Source organism: Apis florea, unplaced genomic scaffold, assembly GCF_048593485.1.
Source record: "Apis florea isolate Af1SG1 unplaced genomic scaffold, ASM4859348v1 contig_3078_pilon, whole genome shotgun sequence".
NCBI lineage: Eukaryota > Metazoa > Arthropoda > Insecta > Hymenoptera > Apidae > Apis > Apis florea.
The window spans coordinates 786,864-809,659 of NW_028256702.1; the positions used below are offsets into that span (position 1 = coordinate 786,864).

Genomic DNA, 22,796 nt, shown 5'->3' on the forward strand with positions numbered 1-22,796 from the left:
GGAGAACGGTGCGTGAGGTGTGTGCGTATTATACTTACCGCGTGTCCGTGTGTGTGTGTGTGTGTGGAGAAGGAATAATCGGCGAAGGAAGAAGGAACGCGTTCGACGGGCGGAAGGACGGCGTGTGGTGGAGAGAAGCAAAAGGTTGAGCAGGACAAGAGAGAAGGAGGAGGAGGGTCCGATGGGCTGGTACCCACCCGGTTGGAGGTGGCACAAGGAGGTGGGACTCTTCGCCTCGTTCTCCACTTTCAGTGGCAAGTCCGAAGAGGCAGTCACAACGCGACTGCTCTAAGAGCCAGGCCGCCCGCCGCCACTCGACCGCACACCTGTGTGTGTGTGTGTGTGTGTGTGTGTGTGCGCGCATCTACGCACACAATCGCGCATCGGCCGAGGTCGACAGTCTCGACGACAGTCCGTCCACCACCTGCGGAATTCTCTCCACGCGTGCATCGCGTACCACGCGCGTGCACCACGACGACGACGACGACGGCTGTGCACGGGGAAGAGGGAAAAAAAAAGGAAGAGGAGGAGGAAGGGTGGAAAGGAAGAGGAGGGGCGAAACATCCCCGCCTGGTCAATGATAAATCACGATCACCGGCCGTCCGCTTGGTCGACACGCCGTTCTCGTATGTGCCGGGACGAATGTGGATCCCATCGTCGCGGGACGTGGATCGTTTCTCGTGATACGTGCTACCACTCGTGCAACAACACCTGTCAAGTTCCACGTTTCTCGACCATCGGGAGGACGACGATGTGATTTACATATTGCAGGGGGGGGAGTTGCCGAGAGGAGGAGGAGGAGGAGGAGGAGGAGGAGGAAGGAGTGGCTGGTGGTATTTTTTTTTTTTTTTTTTTTTTTTTTTTTAAGTGAGGGAAGGAGGAGGGGCCGTGTATGCGTACACAGGGGGGGGGGAGGGATGTACAGAGTGATGTTGATCGTGTAGTTTGCTCGATGATCGCATGTGCGAGAAAAACGAACGATCGTGATAGGTTTTTGACGACTGAACCACGGAATATTTAAAACCGATTATGGACGCAACGTATACGATACAGAAGTACCTGCCAAGTTAAATATAGTACGTTTTTACGGGTAAGTGAGAAGTGAATATTTTTTTCCTGTGTCTGTCCTTTTTTTTTTTGAAGGGGGGTGAGGGGGGAGGATGTTGAAATGTGACGATTTCTAGAATCGTGCTTCTCGTTTCTACCTAGAAAAAGAAAAAGGGGGGGAAAAAAAGAAAGGCTGTGCGCTTTTTTTTCTGGAAAAAGGGAAAAAGTGTTTGTAAAAAGCTTCCTCTGTGATAATTGAAATTCGCGTGGCGTTAAAATGCCACGCTCGTGATACGCGATTCTACAAAATTTGAGATAATGTAAACTGATACAAACTTGTAAGTTTGTGTTCTGTTTAGTTTAAATGGTAATATTGCATGGTTTTCATTTCCGTTTCCAAAAGTTTCAATATGGTGGAATATGGTCGAAAATGTTTTACGATAACGTGTATATATATTCGGTTATAGAAATTTTTTAGGTAATTAATTTTAATTGAAAAATGATGTTGAGCAAAATTGCATTCTCTACGTTTTCTCTTTCATTGAAAAAGAAAGAAAATAGAACCGACAATAACAATATCGTTAATTGTTGACAATGTGTATCATCATTTCTAACTATTTTAATATCGATACGATCTAAATCCGTGCTAAAAATAATAACTTTTCCAAACATTGTATACGACGTACTTATAATTTTCTCTCCTTGTTAAAAAAAAAATCCGGATAGAAAAATAACTTTTAACCAAATTGACGTTAAATATAACGTTCGCCCACGCGCTCGAATCTAGTTAGGAAAAAGATTTACGGAAGAAGGAAAGGGAAGCTCACAGTTTATCGCGTCGACAAAATCGACAAGACGTAAGAGCATTTGGCGGCACTATATAAACGCACACGGACACGGAGGCATGAGGGAGGCAGCACCGATGTATAGGTGGAAGAGGGAAACTATCTACACAGTTCTTACCTCCCTATGGTGTCCCGTTGCGAGCCAGGATCCTTGGAAAGGTCCTGAACTTGGAATTCACCCCCTTGGTGCCACCTCCGTCGGCGGCCTTGACTCCTCGTCGCTCGCTTTTCATCGCCCTCCAAATCTTTACGACATCTGCTTACCATTTATTCGTCCCAGATCAATTCGCCAACTTCAAATTTTTCGATCCACCGTGTTTTACCTTCCTCTTCGTCGACCAATAATTTCCCTCCCTTCTTCTCCTTAAACATTCATTTTAAATCTAACAATTTCGATGATGATCTAACAAACAAACGATTTTTATTATCCAATTAGCGTTATTACCGAAGTCTCCCCGAAAATCACCCGACCGAGATGTTTACATCCTCCAAAAAATTCGAATCTTTGAATCAACGACTCGAATCTGCTGCAATGAATTGGAATTATAAAAAAAAAATATATATATACTCTCAAACATTTGCAAAGAAGGAATACATACCGAGATGGTCCGATCGCGTCCCCTGGCATGGAATCCCTCGTGTGCATGTCGAACGTTTCTTATCGGTTTCGCGCATCGGATGAGCGCGTAGATCCGTGCCACCTTCGACGAAAGGGGAGCAGCATACCCGAAAGCAAAACGATAGGCAAGGGAGGGAGGAGGAGGAAACGCGCGAGTTAGGGCAACAAGAAGGAGCGCGTCTCGCGTGGAACAGTAGATTTGGCCGAAGTGGAAAGGAAGGAAAGGGGTAGTTGGCGGTCCGCGAATGTTGGTTGGAGCGGCAGGACACGCGCGAGGGGAGGTGAGAGGTGTGGTGGAAGGTTTGCGCGCGGGGCGGTAAAGTGACGAAGAGGAGAAAGCACGCCGGGTAGGAAGGGAAGGAAGGCGGAAGAAAGGGGGAGAGGCGGCCGGTAAGAGAGAGGGAGGGAGGTTGGTTAGTTAGTGCGCGAGGAAGTGAGCGGCGGCGTGTATCGTGCGGGAAAAGAGAGGCGACGTTGTCATGTGGGAGGGAGAGGAGTTTAAGGAGCGAGAGGGGCGGGGATCTTAGGAGGGGCGCCTAACGTCACGGCGCATTCACTCACCGGCCGTCGCCGACGCCGCTGTGCCGCACACGCAACCCACACGATACGGTCAGTTTTCTCTTAACATTTATTTAGTGACGCTCGCATTTTTCATTTCGTTCGATTTGTTTTTTTTTTCTTGTTCTGTTTTTTTTCTCTCTCTCTCTCTCTCTCTCTCTCTCCTCTTCCTATCCGAAAGGAAAGGATTTGATTTCGAATTGTTAAGAGATCGCTATCGATATCGAGTGATCGTATTCACGGTGAATCGAGTAAATTATATTTCGCGAAAGAGTATCGAGCAACAACTAAGTGACTAATCGAGTGATATGTATATGTATGTTTTGTATATATATGTATGTATATGTATATACGCGCGGGTGTCCCGCGCGAAGAAGGCGAACGTCTATACCGACGAACATGTTTGTGCTTTTGCTGAGAAGACGATAGGTGACAGTGAGGAATCAGCTGATCGTTTAGGGGCGCCACGCTCTCTTATCCTATCTCGCGCGCGCTTTCTGTCTGCCTCCCTCTCTCTTTCCTTTCCTCTTCTAGACTCCTCATAGGAGACGACTCCTCTTCCTCTGACGCACGTATACACGTAACCGCGCACAGTAGCTACTATACCACGCGGTCCGCCGGCTGTGTTCGATTTTCCCGCCAATGAAACGTACGCACTCGAAGGTTATTATACACCGTTTCCTTCGATTCAGTCAGTTACCAGTGTAAGTTACACCTTCTGTCACGAATTGGTGCTCTCTGTAATGGAGATCATTCTACTTTCTTCGTAAACGGGAAAAGGTGGTGACAAAGTGGAGGAGAAAGACTCGCTCGAATCGTGTTCTCGACTGATGGAATTACGAACTTTCGACCCGATGATGATCATCGATTTATCGCCAGAAGATCCAGTGCTATGTGTGTACCCTTTTGCTTATTATATCATCGTGTGAAAATGGATTGTGATATATTACTCTTTAGGTGAAAAATGTTCACGAGAGAAACGTGAGACAAAAAGAGATAAGTCGAGTGTCCGCCCTGAGCGGAATCAGCATTCGAGGTAACAAATTAACAGTTCAATTGTCCAGTTTTTCTTTCTTTTTTTCTTTTTTTTTTTTTTTTTTCTTTTTCTTTTTTCTTTTTTGTTACTTCTTAGTTTCATCTTTAAGCGTGATGAAAAAGATCAGTTGAAAATAACATTGCGATCCTCTTCTTCGATATTTTTAATCGTGATTTTTATCGACTCTAACCTATTTCGTTTCACCAATGAAATATTCACGTGTGGAAATTTAAGCTTTTAAACGTCGTATTTTATACGCATGCACGCGTTCGGAAAATACGATCGACAAATCTAAAATTATGTTTTATGAGTGAAATCTCAGTATTATGAATTGTATACAAAAGTACGATTTTTACTTATTTGGCCTTCGCGTAGTAAAATTTAGAAATGACGATTAGAAATGTACTCGTAAGTGATTGAATAAAAATAATAGTTTAAAAATTGTCATTCACGAGTCGTTTATGAATGGAGGAAACTAAATCATGCCTAAAATTATATTTCAAACTCATTGTATCAAAATTTTATTTCAAAATGTATCATAGAATTTACAAATCTATATGACTCTATTACTATCTACATAATATCTAAATGATATTTATGCAAAACATTATGCTCACATCGATGATTGTACGAGGTTAGGAACGTCCAAACAATATTTAGAATGTTAGAATTTGTTGTAGTCATCTTGATCATTGTGTATCCTGTCGTTGAAATCTAATATTTACTACGAACGTTACTTACAAAATATGCATATATATATATATGAAAAACGAAGAAAAGAAAAGTAAAAAGTAAAATTTATATTATATACGTTTTTTTGTTGAACACGTGCTAGTTTGACAACAAACTTGCAATGAGTTTTCGATAGGCGCACAGTGACGTACTGCGATTTCGTAAAGCCTGTGACTTTGCAGAAAAATTGAAACTCGAATTTTCTTTTTTTTTTTTTCGACCATTGTCGATCGTTGAAACTTGAACGAGTTTCTATTTTGTTCGTTTCTATTTTCCACGATCAACAAATAAAGTCATGAAAATTCGCTCGGTGCTTTCCTCTTTATTATCTATGTGAACTTTGATCTCAATATTTTGTTTCTGTGAACCATAAAAATTCATTGATTTGGATTAATATCGTTTCGATGCAATGTTTATTATTTCTTGTACGACGATCTTCGATTCGACAAGAATTTAATGCGTAACTGGTTGAGATTTATCAACGAAATTTAGGATATTGTTTCTAAAGTAATTCATTGATAATGAGTGATACGTGCATATAAGAAATGAAGAATTTTTTATTTTTTAAAATATTTACATAATATTACATAATTGAAATAAATTTTGAAGGCAAAGAATTACGTGTATGTAAAAATTTTGAAAATTTTTTTAGCGAATAATGTATTTCGATTTCTTAATGATATGTTAATATTATTTTGTACAATGTGATATAAAATTGAAATATGTGATCCTCATTTCTCAATAATATCGTATAAGATAAAATTAATTACTAAGATAAAATAATACAACTTCTGGTTGGAAAGTATCTTCCTTCAGAATGGAATAATTTTTATACTTTTAAATTTTAAAAATTGGACTAAACGAAACGATTCGATTTCGAAAAGGATTGACTTTTTTTGAAAAAATTACAATCGAAATCACGAAGAAATAAATGTTTCTACACTTTTCTTATCCGAAACTGTAATGAAAAATCAAACAATACGTATTGTAAATTCATATCAGTTATATGCATAGCGAAGAATTTAATCGAAACCCGATGGAGAAACAAGTGACAGGTATCGAAAAATATATTTTGAGACTGATTAAATATTTTCTACCAAAGGTTGTATTTTTTCTTAATATCAAAAGGATTCATTGTATCGGATATTAATTTAACTTGCTATATAATTTTTCATTAAAAATTTAATCGTTTGTACGTGATATAATTATAATTTTCGAGAAACCACTATATACAATACAACTGTTACTGTAAATTATCATTAAGACGAGCACGAATACATATTTTGTTTGTTTTGTGTGCCCTTTTAAAGAGTGATGGAGAATGAGTGAAGTTATAAAAGAATAAATTTTGACGTAGATCATTCACTCGAAGAAATGCATATTACCTGCAGCTTAATGAATTGTTTTGTTGCAAGGGAAATGACATCCTATGTAAAATTGAAATATTCGAGATTGGCGATTTTCGTTGGCCGGATAATAAATCAATGTAAAACAATATATCGACAAATCTTTTTTTTTTTTTTCTTCGGACAATAATGATACACACGCACGAGTTTCTCTAGAAAATTACACGTATTACTAGCTAAATCACCGCCCGATTGAATTTAATTCGTCGATAGTTAATGTTCTCCTTTTATGCTCCTTTATGAAAACCTTTATCGAAAACGTAATAAGCTTTGCATTCGTGATACATTGTTGCGGTCGAATTTTTCTGCAAAAATGCTCGTGTACGATCGGTAATTTTTTATCTCGATTGATAAGAGACTCGAGAATGTAAGAAAAACAATAAAAAGAATAATAAAAATATATGAAAAGAGAAAAAGGAAAAATTCTAAAATCTCATAGTAAAATTCTTCACGCATCTGTGATTCATGATCATTTTCAATTTCGAATTTGTAAGAAATTTTATGTCTTCAATGATCTCGAAGATGATAATTTTACACGCACAAAAAAAAGTATTTTGAAGTTTTTCTTGAGTTTTTTTTTTTCTTTTTTTTTTTTTTATTATAAATTATTCTTACCATTCTAAAAATATAATTTATCACGTTTATAATTTGTTTAATTGGCGAACAGAATTGAAAATTCTTTTCAATGCTCGAAAATAAAGTTAAGATATGATTCGATATTTAATAAATTAATTGAAAATTGTGTGGAAGAAATTTTAAATTTATGATGAGCACAGAGTTACTTGTCTAAGCGTAAAAGATTTTTATTAAATTCTCTGCTACGTCTAGCAAAAAAGATCGAATTAGTAATTAAGCGCCGAATATTATAAAATTATTTGATTAGATCTGAATGATTCGTCGAATGATTGTATATATTCAATTTTTATAATCTTACTGAAAATAAAATTGAATCAATTTACAAATTTGAATGAATGAATCAAGTATTATATTTTTTCTTCTCAAAAATATCTATTATACTTGGATGCATTTGATTCTTCGTAATTTGAATCGAAAGAGAAATTTGAATTTAAATTTAAATTTAAAGATGGTTTGAAATAGAGCTATTAATTAATAATATTATATTCCTGTGATAAAAAAAAAAAAACGGGAAGAGGAAACATAATGATATGAAATATTCACCATGTTTTTTCCCCACGAATTTAATAATGACGAATACAATAATAGCATAGGTATGTATACTTATTTGAACATTATTATACATTTGTTATTAACTTCTTCCAAATTTCACCCCTGTACAGATAAAAAATTCTAATGTAAAATTCCAATAGATGAAATAAACTTAATAGTTATATAGGATTACTATTCGCAACATGAAACAAAGAAATGTAGTGTTTTATCCATTGTAAAACGGAAAATGAAACGGATGAGATATTAATATATCGCCAATACTAATATCGCAAATACCATTAATCTCTATGTCTCGATTCCAGTATTAACCTGAATGCTCTATCTTCTCTGGTTTTTAATAATTTTCAACCAATCGCCGCATGTCTTTTCCCAATTTTCCCAATTTGTATTTTTTTCGTTATTCAATTTCAAACACGTTTTCGTCGTGTGATCGTCGAAAAAAGAAATGCGATAAATTCATTTGTCTCCACTTTTTGTACTTTTACTGTTACTATAAATTGCTTGTAAAAGAGAGTAATTTTAATGTAATATTATTTGAGAGAAGAGAAGCAATCGGTTGAATTCACTAATACGATATTTTCAAAAGTTGTGATAATTAATATTTTTAAAATAAAAATCTCTATGCGATCAAATATGCGAAAATTGAAGATTATTCTTTCGTAGAATACAAATTTGATTTTCATTTTATACGGATATTTTATTTCTGAACTTTTTACGAAAGCATTATTTAAATATCTCGTTATTTCTTACGTAAATAATAATATGAATTTTTCGTATAACACATTTCAAACAAGATAATATCGAATTTCGTGAAAAATTTTTTCGATAAAGAAAGTATAAATTTGATATTCTGTAGCGTACTCTGTAGCGTTCAATGACTTTATTCAATTAATCTTAATAATCTTTTAATGTTTGAAATAATTTTTTTTAATATAGCACTTTTTTTTTAAAAAAGAAAATCTGTAGAAATAAATATTAATTCTGCAATATTTTGTGTTTCTTCATGATCCCTGTGGAATGCTCGTTTATATCATTGTATCACAAACTTGTACAACTTGTCTCTTCAACGTTTAATTACAATAGAATCTCCGTTATTTGAATTAATTTTCTATTAATTTGTTGTTCGAATCGTGTACATCGTAATTGTTATTGTATCCTCTATTCGCAATAATATAAATAAAATTTAATTGAAAATTTGGACACATTCATATGGTGCATACAAAAATATTAAATAACGAAATTGGAAATATTTAAGAAATTAGGGAGCAGTTGAGAGTAGCGTTAAAAAACAGATGGATGAAATTAGAAAATTATTTGCAGGATGTTTTATTACACACTAAAAAAAAATTTTGTAATTTGTCTAATTTTATAATGCAAACCATCTTTTATATATATACCATTATCTCAATTATATTGTGCATAAACGTATTATTTTCCTCGAAATATAGAATAATTTAAGAAAAATCTGTATTCCATTATTCGAAAATTTCCTCATTCTTGTCTTCCTATTAATTCGGATAATCGAGATTCTGTTGTATGCAGTTTAAAATAGGTAGATGTTTAAAAATTTTCAGAAAATTCTTGTGTGATATAATTAATGTGAAAAAGAAGATATAATATGATATTCATTGGATTGATTAAAAATAATGCAGATTATTGCAGATATGTTGATAAGAATTTTTTAATCTATTTATGAATTATAATAATTCATATTTTTATACAAATCATACAAAGAAATCAAGAAACAGAAACATCCGTATCATTTTTTATAATTGTTATTTCTTCTCTATAATTCATCTTTTTATCAAACAAAACAAATTGAAATCAAAAATTAGTTTTCGTTTTATTAAAATAATTTTCTCAACTTCAGATTTGTAGTCGAACTTAATATTCAAATATTCACTTAATAAAAATCAAATATCTAAATATATTCGATTTTTTCTGAACACTCTGTTAATTTAAATCCAATTATATAATCTGATTAATTGAGATTCATTTGGTTCATTTGGCTTTAGTAAATTTCTTTTTTTAAATCATGTTCAACGTAAATTTGATAAAATAATTTTCATATTTGACGATTCATGAATATTCCGAGCAATTGAATAATCGAATAATTCACAAAAGGTACAGTTAGCCAATTTCAATGATATTGAAATATGTTGTTGAACAATCAACATTCTTCATAATTTTCCTCATATTCACAAAAATATATTCGATACTACGTTGTCCATATATGTCTATATATTATTCGTTCATGCTAGATTTTAAAAATCGTGTATTATAAAATAAATTGAACATTCCTTTGGAAACTTGCAATTATAAAATAACCGATGTATTTATCAATTTTGTTTCATATTCGTATAGAATATTATTCCAAAATTCATCAAAAAGTTCTTACTTTTTAACAGTTCACCCGTTATGCATTATAGTTGCCCGCCTTGTTGCAATGTGTTTCTATAAACAATAGATAAGATGATATGATATTGACGCACGTATCATGAACAGTATACAGACGAAATTCAACGACAACTATTTCTCACAAATATCACAGAAAAAAATTCCTACCCGTAACGCAATAGCATAACTCGAGATCGTTTATAAAATCAATTATAGATCCCTATTTATCACGAAATAAAGAAACGTAGCCGGAGGAATTATCTATCGCCGCCCCTTCTCCCGTATTTCGCCCACACTGTGCGAATACAATATACATACTTAACCTAAAAATCTAACTCTAACTCAACGACAAACAGTATCAAACAAAAACGTATCGCGTGTATATGATCGAGACATGTATCTAAAAAAAAAAAAAAAAAGTCAGATTCATGATTCACCTACAACACATTTCAAGGTCATTGAGATCAACGAGGCGTGACCTTTCGTGAATAATTACCATAAAACCATTTAATCTCCCTAATCTCGATCCACCGTCGTGTAACGACCGAACTCGAGCCGAAATTGAGCGAAAGGCAATTTTCCGTTTCTCGTGTTTCAGGAGAAGAGCGGCGTTCAAGATAGTGTCGAAGGGGAGGCATTGTTCACGATACGTGCGTGGCCGCGTGCGTGCGTGCATGGAAGAGAGAAACGGACGAAGGATCTCGAGGTACGAAGGAGAACGAGGCGGAGCAAGGTGGCTCCGCTAACGGCACGAGCGGCGGTGAAAAAATGTCAAGCGCCGCGGACAGTCCTGATGGGATGGCTTTGCAGTCGCACTATTCCTTACGATGGAACAATCATCAGACGCATATACTCCAGGCCTTCGAGGCGTTGCTACACGCGGAATTACTCGTCGACGTGACCCTGGTCTGCGCCGAGACTAGTCTCAGGGCGCACAAGGTTGTTCTTAGTGCCTGCAGGTAAGGAAACATTGTTTTCGTGCCGATCGCTCGTGTGTGCGTGTGTGTATGGAGGGCAAAGATGTGACCTAATGTGACGTAGCAAAAGTTGATTCTCGGATTCTTCGCGGAGAGAGAAGAATAAATTGTGTGTGAAAATTTGTATTATTTGGAATTTCATGTAATCTCGTTCGAACGTATAATTCAATCGGGATGAAGATGATTGATATTTTTGCATTAGAAAAGGTATATCTAATGTGGCTTGCTTGAGAGATAATTGATTCGGCGTATGCTGATTATTTTGTATATTTTGAAGTTATTTTTATGCGTGTGTTTATTTATTTATACAAATGTAAAAATAGTAAAAATGTTGAAATTGTGATTAGAAACACAGAGTATATTGAGGGAAGAAAAAAAACTTTTTCAATTAAGATAAAAAAGTAATCGTTCAGTCGATTAAACTGTTCTAAAGCACGTTATTAATGAGATAGTTGCATGTATGCATTTATGAAATTTCAGAATGCGATATAAAATTATCAGAGATTCAGTGATACGAATTTTTAGATTTAATAAAGCTCGTTTATTGAAGCACTTCTCTTTTTATAATTATCGGTTACATGGCATCGCAATTTATCTTTTTATACATCTTTTAAATACTAATACAATGTGAAAAGTGATAAATTTTTCAGCACTTTCCTTACACGTAATTGAATGAGTAAATGATACGAGTGACCATATTAGGTACCTTTTACCCTATCTCTGTTCGCATCTTCGCACCTTATCTGCTGGAATATCATTATTTTGCTTATTTTCTTTGTGTCGTCTGATATTTATTGATAATTGAAAATGTTGAATGTCTTGAATAAATAAAATACTTGAACAATGATATATTTAAATAATATATCATGTTATTTGGATTGATGTCATTTTTTTTCAAATGAAAATTATAATAATAGCGGAAATAAATTACTATTTATCAATTTACTATGCTACATATATATTCATGTTTTAAAATATTTTAAATATATATAAATATTTATTTTTTTTTTATATTTCTAATTATATTTAATTTACTACGTTCTCTTTTTTTTTTTTTTGTATACTATGAGAATTTATTCACCTTTAAATTATATTATCTTGTTATTCGAAATTCAAATTTAAATGTTGTTTATTGAGACATGTGTTTAGTTACAATATATTTCAAGATATTTATGTTTACAAATTTTTCTTTTAGAAATACTAGTATTAAATATCGAGAGATTGAAAACAAATTGTCTTCGTTTATAGTGAATCTCTATTGATAAACTGAATACGAATAAACTGTTTTTGAAAGTAAATTAGAAAGAATAAAAACAGTTTTCTCAGATTTCCAAGATAAATTAAAAAATAAGAGCAATTTTTTAAGATTTTTATGGTAAATTGATTCTTGTTTAATTGTTATGTATATGGTTATTAATGTTTGTAATTGATTTTTCTAAATTCACAAAAAAATATTTGATACATATTTTTTCCTTTTTTTATCGATTAAAATCCATTTTGAGATGAAAATATGAAATTATCCTTTAAAATCGAGAGTTGAAAACATATTTTTTGAAATATCTTGAGAAATAGACGGTGTAAAAAAATTTTTTTCCTTAAATTCCATTTTTGAATGAGAAATTCAGTTATATAAAAAATTTTAACTTTTTTTTATACGATATATTAAAAATTTTTAATTTTTATTAATTTCTTTTTAATAAATATTAAGTTACACAAGTAAACACAAGAAAAATGTAAAACATAAATGTTCTTTATATCTAAGAATAACGATACGATCGCAATTAATCATTGTAGTTTCCGAAAAAAAAAAAAAATTCCACAAGATCTTTAAATTTTCCTGAACAATTGCAACAGTAAAAATACCAAATATCACAAGTAAAATTATGTTATAACAATTAATTATAAATTATAATATATCGTAACAACTGAATAATATGAAGTTAACAATTGATTATAGATTAATGATATACATTTCAATTATGTTATCTTTGGATATAAATTTATATTTATAGGATACTTGAATAAGTGGACTAAGACAATTTTAGAATAAACAATACAAATATTTATTGAAACGAGAGAACAAAAGATATGGATAATGAACACAAATCAAAGAATAAATTTAGAAGGATATCAAACTTCCATGTATTGTTTACGACATGAAATTTATATTTTTAAATGCAATTTAAAAAAAAAAGACAAGCTTATTACTTGTCATCGTAACCACATAACAATTTGATACGAGTATGGCAGATAAAAATTTTGTATAAATAAATATTTATTTTGAGATAGATTATTTGAAAAATAAAAAAATAACATTTGAAAATAATGTTTATAACAATGATTACAGTTCAAGTATCATTAATATATAAGAGTTAAGTTAACTTTCAAATATTATCGTATCGTGTTCTCATACAATCCACTTCGACAAAGTATGCATAGTTACACAATTCCATCCATAGTTTCAGCAAGTGGTCAATTACTTTCACTACTTTCATTGTTGTTAAAAGAAATAAGCGGATAGTTGGGGGGGGGGGGGGTCCATACATTCGACAAAGTGTGTTCACAGCTTACGAAATCTAGGAAATTAACGAAAAAGTTATTTGCCTATCAAAGATTTTATTCCCAATGATTCTGACAACATAGTCTTATTACTATCTTTTATTTAACTTTAATCTTTTTTCTAATCGTCTATTCCGGTTTTTGAACAGAGATACAGCAAAGAGATTGTACAAACTCACTGAATTAATTTACATTGGAAAAGTAATATAATTAAAATATAGTTATTCATTCATAATTAATTATTATGTTATGGATAATTGTTTTGATACACTTGGTTGTATAAATAAATGTATCTTGTTGAAAATTCTTTGTGAAATTCTGTTTTAGAAAATTGATTGTGATAATCATTTTCAGATTAGAATATTTTATGAACATAAAATTCTGATGTACATATATTAAAAATCAACATAAGATTCCTATCAACATTAATTTATTTAAACAAGCAAATAATTTTTCTTTGAATTATTTTATAATTTGAAGTATTTTTTTTTACAAGTGTTGCCTGACACAATTTCTCATATTTTTTGATTCTTAATATTATCAATTGCGTTAATATGAAATATAGATCTCTTTTATATTCTCACAATCACAAGATTGTAATAAAATTGCCTGTAATTGAATTTAAATGAATTAATTCTAATAAAAATTTGTTTGTAAAAATGATTCTTCTTCATCTGAAAATAAACAAAATAAATTATTCGAATATAATTATTATATTATATAATATTAGTATAGAGATAATAATTGCAAATTATTATTTTTAAATAATATTCAAATAATAATTTTCAAATAAAATAAGGCCAAACTTGTTGAGTAGATTACTCAATAGCTGCACTGAAAATGTTTCTATTGAAAAAGAAATAGCTGATAACGATGATCTTCAATCCCACATGAAGGGACAAAATTCATTAGCAAGATCTTAAAGTGAAACAAGTTTCTTTTCGTGATGGAAAAGTTATAAATAAGAAAATTATTACAATTATATGGAAATATACTTTAGATACCGATATATCTTAAATCCAAGCTGATATAATGGATTTCTATCACATAAGTGATGTTGTAAGAACCAACATTTAATTTCTATCATAGTGAAGATATAAATAAAAATCTATAATATTCTTTTGATGAAGAAGTGACACACAACTAGCCTTATATTAAAAAGTATAGAGTAAACTATTATATATTCTATTATATAGTATATATACTATAATATAATGTATAATAGTATATTATTACTACTATATTATACTATAGTATACTAGTATATCATTATATAATATTATATATACGTTCAAACGACGTGATTTTTTTTAAATTACATGTGTTTTAATTATAAAATATATCATTTTATATTCACACAATTTCACATTTATCCAATCCAATTTTCATATAAATATGGTGTCTCTAAAAAGCAATAAGACTGGTTATTATAAAAACATAGATCTTTTTGTGAAAACTATAACATTATTTTCTTTGAAATAATTTTCCTTGTGAAGCTATACACCGACGGAGACAATCTTTCAATCTTAGTAACAACGTTTAAAACGTTTCTATTGGTATACAACATTTTGGACATTGCTCATTGCTTCCAAATTGCTTGAGATGATTCTTGAGATTTTTGAGAAGAAAAAAAAAAGAAATCACGTAAATTAAAATTTAGAAGAATATGGAAAATGTGAAATCACAAGAATACATTTGATTGTATACAAATTTATTTGGCAAAATTCGCATAAAGTTGGCTCGATATCATTGTTTTATTTTTAGCAGTTATTTTTAGTACACACTTTTATAAAAATGGCTGCCAAATCGTTCGTATTATTCCAATCGAATTGAAATTGATATATGGAGAGATATATGTTTTTTAAATAACAAAATGGCGCTTAAATAATGTTGCCAAATGTTTATTCTATATATCCTATATATATATATATATTTGTTTTGCCAAAAATTCATATTTCTTTTTTCCAAATCATATAATTTGAACATGTACATTTCTTACATTTATTTATATACTTAAAATAATAAAAGTTAAAAAAATAAATCAATCATTCGCAAGTTTTTATACTTTTTATCTTCGCTCTTCACACATTCGAAAAAAAAACTTATTATTTATCGATGTATAGCTGTTATGTTTGTTATGTTAGTTTTAATTTCAACCTACTTATCTTAGAGGAAATAAAAAATATAAATAAATTTGCACATGATTAGTCTATTTCTTAATTTTTTTTACCAAATTTCTTCGAATTTCGTGTTACACAATAATGGATGCTCTCCTGATTATTGACAAAAATGAATGAATTCGTGATTTTGTCGTGTACCACACACATGTAAAATTACACAAGATGATGAAACAACTCGGTCAAAAAACCGCATCGTTTGAATTATGTATGACAAATACATAATATATGAAGGAAAAAATATTTGTAGAGGAAAATATATTTAGCAGTTATCTAACTCACATCGTATATTAAAGGATTAAAAATAATTTGACAAAGGATCAATTTGATAAGTCAATTGAAAAATGAGGGTAAAATCGAAATATCTAATCCGATATTTTTGCAATATATAATACGAAATATTTTATTTTACTTAACATATATACTATTAGATAATAAAAAATTCTTATTTGTAAATTCAAGATATTTTTTTATTATTATCGTCCCTTTCGTGAAAGAAATATATGATAAAAACTTTTTAGATATTTCTATGAACAGATCGTACAAATGATCGTTGAGACTTTAGATTGAATGATCGATGGATTATATTTAAAATTTTGCATTTCTTATTGTGCATACTTTATTGTACTTCAATTGCAATGAATATAGACACGATTCCCAAAATGTTGTCATAAAAATAAAGAAACGAGAATTCCTCTCATTCTCCACTCATTCTTTTGAATTTTTCCTTTCAGATTGTTACACATAACTTTTGTTAAAGCTAGACGATCATCAGAACTAAAAATAGAATGTCGTAGAAAACTTTTTCACTTTTCGAAATCGATAACTTTTATAAATCGATAATTTTTTCCTCTGTTAAGCAGGAATAGATAAGAATAATTGTTTTGATAAATGAAAATTTCTTCTTTAAATCTTTTGCATTTTTGTTATAAAAAATTACTTTGATCGATATCTTTTTTAATCAGCAGAATATTTAAAATCCTATTACAATTTGAAATCTAAAGTTCCTATTTTCATTTTCATCATTAGATATGATCATCCTCAAACACATAGAGAGTTTCTACCAATATATTCAGTATTCAGTTATAATATTTAATTGTAAATGATTAAACTACCAAACGATAAAGATTTTTCTAATGTATTTTTCTTTTTTTTCTTCTAAATATGTTTCACTTCTTCAATTCCTTCAAATCTGAATAACGATATATTTATATAGATGCATGTATAAATAGATAAAGATACATTCATGCAAATACAAAGTATCTCTTGTTGTTCTCACAGATCTTTGACTGCTAAAAATAAAATTTACCATGATAATATTTATAAAGTATAAAATATTTCAAAGATTCGTTAAATAGATACTAAAAACCCTGCTAGAAAATTATATATATATATATATATATATATATCAACAATGTAAATTAAAATAAATTATTTTTATTATAATTATCATTCTTACGACAATAATAATTTTTGTAACGAATTTCTAATTTTTGTAACATAAATAGTTTTATTGTGCATTGATGTTGCATAAATATTGATTATATTACTAAACGAAAAAATATTACTTCATATTCAAACGATAGTGATTCGTCATTCGTCATTCTTATGTGCAACGTTACTTAAAAAATATCTAAAACATTATCGTAAGTATGGTTCGTGTACTTGGCTCATTAACTTTCTGTATATTTCTGTTTTCTTTTTTCTTTTTCTTTTTCTTTTTTTTTTTTTACACAGTTTTTATTCAATTATTCCATATATTGTGATAACTTTGTATAAAACGAACCGTTGCAAAAAATAGTCCTTCACGATACGATCTAAACTGATGGAAAACACGATTTCATTTAAATATCTATAATAATATTTTATTATTATAGAAAATTTCTTTTTTTAATAAAATATCCAAATGTGATTCGTTTTAATTTTCAAAATCAATTCATCTTCCATTACTTTGAAAATGACGATATCTATGATATTATTTTTGAAATAAATTTATAAATATACAGTGATTTTGTCGTTTTTATATGCAAAATTAATCCTGGACGTGAATATTATTAATCCATAGTAATGAATATCTTTCTTATTATTATATTATATATATTTGTTAGATGAAGAATATTAGATTGGATATAGATCAGATGTTTATCAGATGTTAAAATCATATTCTTATTCTCTATTAATGAATGTTAGAAAAGAAATTGATAAAATGATTGAAGGATTTGTAAATTTAAGAAAATAAATTATACTTTTGAATCTGTAATGTATGATGATAAATTGATACGTTTATTTTAATATGATGATTTCTTTAATTTTATCTTTTCTGCAATTAACTTTGCGTTATTCTCAATCGATCACAAAAATTAGGATCAATTTAAAGATATAATTTTGACTTTTAAGTTTTAGTTATCGTCTTATATTTTAAATAAATATAGAACTAATGGCAAAAATATATGTTGCAGTATAATATACGAATTCTAAACAATTCTAAACAACAGTTGATTTTTCATGAACGTGTATTGTCATCATAACGATGCAAGAAATGTTGAATTTTATATCACGAAGATATTGTAATAATTGTTTATAGAAATTTAATATTCCTTTTGTCTTATTATTCTTATAATAAAATTATATAGAAACGAAGATTTGCTTTGATAATATTTCTTTCAATAATCAACTTTTCACAAATAGTTATTAAATGGACTTAAATAAATTGCAATTATTCGATTAACTATCTGATCGATGATCATCAGCCAGAATAAATATATCTGTTTCTAGTTTTTAATGATCTTGATAATTTTGATATTTCGGAAATTTTTCTTAAAATCAAAAATGTTTTTAAGAAGATTTTATCATTTCAAAGAGATTACGAATTGCTGTATTCGTTTACAAAGTTGTTGTTCATTCAAGTTCACATTAGAACAGTGTTTTTCAATCAATATGTCGGTTATATACATAAATCAAATGTGTATCAAATGTGATTTATTAAAATTTTTACAATTAACATTAAAAACATTAATACGATTAAAGAAATGAAGTTTGAATATTTTATATTTTTTGCCATATCGTGTACAATTTAAAATTATTCACAAATATACAATCTATTAATGGAAAATCGATTAAACAATTAAAAATCATCATTAGTTACGAACTATTAATTTTATCGATATCTAGATTTGATATCAAAATTCTGATCTCTTGTCACTATTATAAATATTTTTCAAATTTTTTTAAAACAAATAATAAAAGCCATAAAAGATGTCGAAATATGTATTTAAATATATTCGAATAAAAATTTTCACTCTAAACGTATAGCAATAATTTTACAACATGTCGTCAATTCAAAAAGGTTGGGAAACACTGTAATAAAAGTTGAATATCTTTGATTTATATCTCGTCTGTGTTACCTGTCCTAGCGTGATTCATAAGTCTGCTTATATTTATGTAAACACTATGACATATGTTCGACAAACAAGATTGACGAATCACTACTACCTGAAGAAGCCAATTCTTCTTAATGATAAAATGTTAATTTAGTTGCATATTGCACGATATCAATATCATAAAAAGTATCTATAAATTCTTAAATAAAATCAAAATCGAAGATCGTTCTTTTTTTTTTTTCTTATTATTGTTATAAATACTATTAATAACTTGCAAGAACGATACTCATATCGTCCAATATACATTAAATAACAGACACTTCAACACTTCGAATCGACTAATAAGACATTCTTCATTATTATTCCAAATAATTTCAACGAAAAAAAAAAAAAAAAAAAAAAAAAAAGAACCGAATAAAACATACGACACTCGCACTTAAAGCAAAAAAAAAAAACTGTCTGAATTGCAGCCCGTTCTTCGAGAGGATATTTGCGGAGCACCCCTGCAAACATCCGGTGATCGTGCTAAAGGACTTCCCCGGCCACGAGGTGGCGGCCCTCATCGACTTCATGTACCGCGGCGAGGTGAGGGTCGGCCGCGAGGAGCTGCCCGGGCTGATGAGGGCTGCGGAGAGTCTGCAGGTGCGTGGACTGGTGTTGTCGGAGCCGAGGCCCACGTCACCGCCCGAGACGCCGACCGCGGACCTCCTCCTGGGCGAGCCCTCGACGCCCGAGGGGGCCAGGCAAGGGACGCCCGAGGAGGACGACAACGCGTCCGAGAGCACGGCTCCCCCGTCCACTCGTGAACAACCACCACCTGTCACGACACCCACCATCTTCCACCCTGCCAGGGACCATCGTGATATGTTGCCGCACATGGGCCACTTGAACTTTGGGATACGCGAGTTGCGTGAAACTTGTGGATCCCCGCTTCTGCCGCGGCGCAAGCAGGCACGGCCGCGGAGGAGATCGGTCGAGCTGGTGCCCCAAGACCTGAGCCGACCTCATCCACCGCCCAGCCTCAGCCCGCCCGCGAGCGGCCTCGATCTGACCGGGTCTAACAACAACAATCATCTGCAGCAGCAGCAGCAACCGCAACAACAACAACAACAACAACAACAACAACAACAGTCTCAGGGTCATCGTCCACAGCGGGAGGGAAGCCCGCTCGGAAGGACAACGCATCCGTATCAGCAGCAACAGCAGCAGCAAGAATCTCCACTCACACCGCAACAAAGCTCCGTGACGCCGATATTCCCGTTGGACGGTGTCGTGTCTCTGGGTGGTGGACTGTTCCCTCACGTAGGTGCCCTCGACAGGGGATCCCTTTTGGCGGATCTCCACGATAGCTTTAAACCGGAGGCGCTGCACGGACTTTTCGGCGCGGCCAGCCTCGGGGCCCACCACCCGGGTAAAAAGCCAAAGAAGCACAGGGGCGATGGCGACGCGGCGCACAGGTGGGGCGACCACAGTAGCCGGGGCCTGCCGGTGGGAAGGCCGAAGGGGCAGCACAGCGCCCCCAGGGGCGGGCCGCCCAGGTCTTGGACAAACGCGGAGCTGACCGAGGCGTTGCAGCACGTTTGGAACAAGAAGATGACCACGTCGCAGGCAAGCAGGATATTCGGCATCCCGTACAACAGCTTGTTGATGTACGTGCGGGGGAAGTACGGGAAGAGTTTGAAGCTGGAACAGCTGAGGAGGGACTGCACGGGGGCCACGACCGGCGAGGTGGTCATGAATTCGCTTAACAACAACGACAAGGCCGTCCAGCCGCCCGCTCAAATCATCCACCCCCTCGCCGGCCTGCCCCCGCACCCGGGCGACGACGCTGGATTCCCCCATCACTCGTTGCTCGCGGGCAACCTGCCGCACGGTTTCTTCCCCGACTTTGCCCCCGCGGAAGCGTTGAACGATCGTTACTCGTTTGACAATCATATTCGATAAATCGAACCGACGCAACTTGTTGTCTCTTTTTATTCTTCTCTTTTTTTTCTTTTTTCCTTTTCTTTTTCTCCGCCGATCTCTATATTTTTGCGATACAATAGTTATATATACGTATATTATATATATATATATCTATTTATTACAAGCGTTATTGTGTTATCAACACAACCGGGTTTATTCTACTGTCGCCAATGTTTTCACCGATCAGGAAGAGAAAGAGAGAGAGAGAGAGAGAGAGAGATTGACCAAGCAAAATGTATCTTTCTCGCTGCTACCGCCCCTCCCCCCCCCCCCTTGTTGGAGCTTCCAATTCGATGAATTATTTCGAACAACTGTTTTAATCTTTGACCCGAAACTAACAGAGGATGTTGTTCGGTTTCAGTGTACGAGACTCGTTTTTACTTTTCATCCCCGATTCCAGAAGCGACGAGAGAGTAACAGGCCCGGCAACAATTACGAACGAATTATGTCAATTTCACGTGGAATTACGTTACGATCGAGAGAGATATATATATATATGCAACGAGTTTGCACAATAATCGCACACGCAGGGTCGCAAGAGCTTGCCAAGATTCTCTGTTTCGTCCTCTCTCGCTGTGGAAGCTACCAGTTGACCTGGTTACACGACTCGTTTCCGATATTCGGTGCAATATGTGTATATATATATATTCACATATACAGATAGATACATTTATAATTGTTTCCTCGATCGTTGTTAATTTTTTCGACTTTCAATATAACAGTTTTTTTTAAAACTCGATACAAAATCGGCCGATTTTTGAGATTTCGAGAAAAAAATCGACCGATGACGAAGACTGTGAACCTCGTAGTTGTATCTTTGGTAAAAAAAAAAAATCGATAAAAATCTTGGCGAGCTGCTCGAAACTTTGTTCGGTGAGTGAGTGTGAAGAAGGGGGGGAGGAAGAGCAAAAAGAAAAAAAAAGAGAGAGAGAGAGAACAGAAAGAAACGAGTACGTAAGGAGGAGGAGAGAAAAAGAAAGAAAGAGAAATAAGTGGAACAAAATTCGTATTTAAAACACGGGGACAAATGATGAAATTTTAATCGTAGACCACAATTTCGCAAAAAAAAAAAAAAAAAAAATGAAACAATATTTCGACAACCAGACGGAAGCGCAGGGTAACTAACACATCAGGGATAGCCACAGACAAATCTACGATAGATAAAGAGAGAAAAAAAAAAAGCTAACATATTAAACTGTAAAAGTAATGGTAATGATGAAAAAAAAAAAAAAGTTAACGTAAAGCTAATGATACATTTACAATGATTAATTTCGTTAATGAATCTTAAGAAAAATGAAAAAAAAAAAAAATGAGAAGAGCGCGGGTGATGAAACGGTAGGAAACGAAGAAGCGAAAGATGGTTAAATTCCGTTATGTCACATAATACCTTGCTATACAGCTAGCGAAAAAAAGAAGAAGAGGGAAAAAGCGAGATTAAAAATATATTATTAAAGAATAACTTAAGTAGAATATAATGATGGGAGAAAGCGTATGGGTTCAACAAGGTTAAGTAAAAAAATATTAGAGAGACCACAGGCTTTCAGCCCCCAAAATAGCCTGTACAATACAAACTGATATTATTATTGATTATTAATATTATATATATATATATATATTATATATATATACAGGGTGTTTTAAAAGAGTTTATAACTGCTTCGACGGGTTATACCGCACGTCTAACCTCATATTGTACAGATAATTATATATATCACGATTATATATATATATATTTATATTTATACATATATATATATATATATATATATATTCGTTTCAGTTATTTCATTCGTTTGACACAATAATCACACTCGACAATTGACAATAGAATGTTTTTGAAATTAGCTCTAAGCATTAATCTTGATCTTTTCTTTTTAATCTCTTCTTCTTTCTTGTTTCTTAATTAATAA

General features: G+C 32.5%; 1 protein-coding gene across 3 annotated transcripts; it reads left to right on the forward strand.

Moving 5' to 3' along the window:
• The first annotated feature begins 936 nt into the window (after positions 1 to 936).
• Positions 937 to 22,595, forward strand: lov (BTB/POZ domain-containing jim lovell protein). Of its 3 annotated transcripts, none has more exons than XM_012491339.3 (3): positions 937 to 1,090; positions 10,427 to 10,787; positions 19,392 to 22,595. In XM_012491339.3, the coding sequence occupies exons 2-3, from the start codon at positions 10,597 to 10,599 to the stop codon at positions 20,863 to 20,865; spliced, it is 1,665 nt and encodes a 554-aa protein (XP_012346793.1). In that variant the 5' UTR covers positions 937 to 1,090; positions 10,427 to 10,596; the 3' UTR covers positions 20,866 to 22,595. The 3 variants fall into 3 exon arrangements, with proteins under 3 accessions (XP_012346793.1, XP_012346792.1, XP_031774682.1); XM_012491338.3 differs by lacking the exon at positions 937 to 1,090 and adding an exon at positions 3,067 to 3,120; XM_031918822.2 differs by lacking the exon at positions 937 to 1,090 and adding an exon at positions 3,263 to 3,963.
• Positions 22,596 to 22,796: the final 201 nt, after the last annotated feature.

Coding starts and splice junctions, on each gene's coding strand:
- lov (XM_012491339.3), top strand. CDS start 10,597: ATGTCAAGCGCCGCGGACAGTCCTGATGGGATGGCTTTGCAGTCGCAC. Junction 10,788..19,391: donor GTTGTTCTTAGTGCCTGCAG/GTAAGGAAACAT, acceptor TCTGAATTGCAG/CCCGTTCTTCGAGAGGATAT.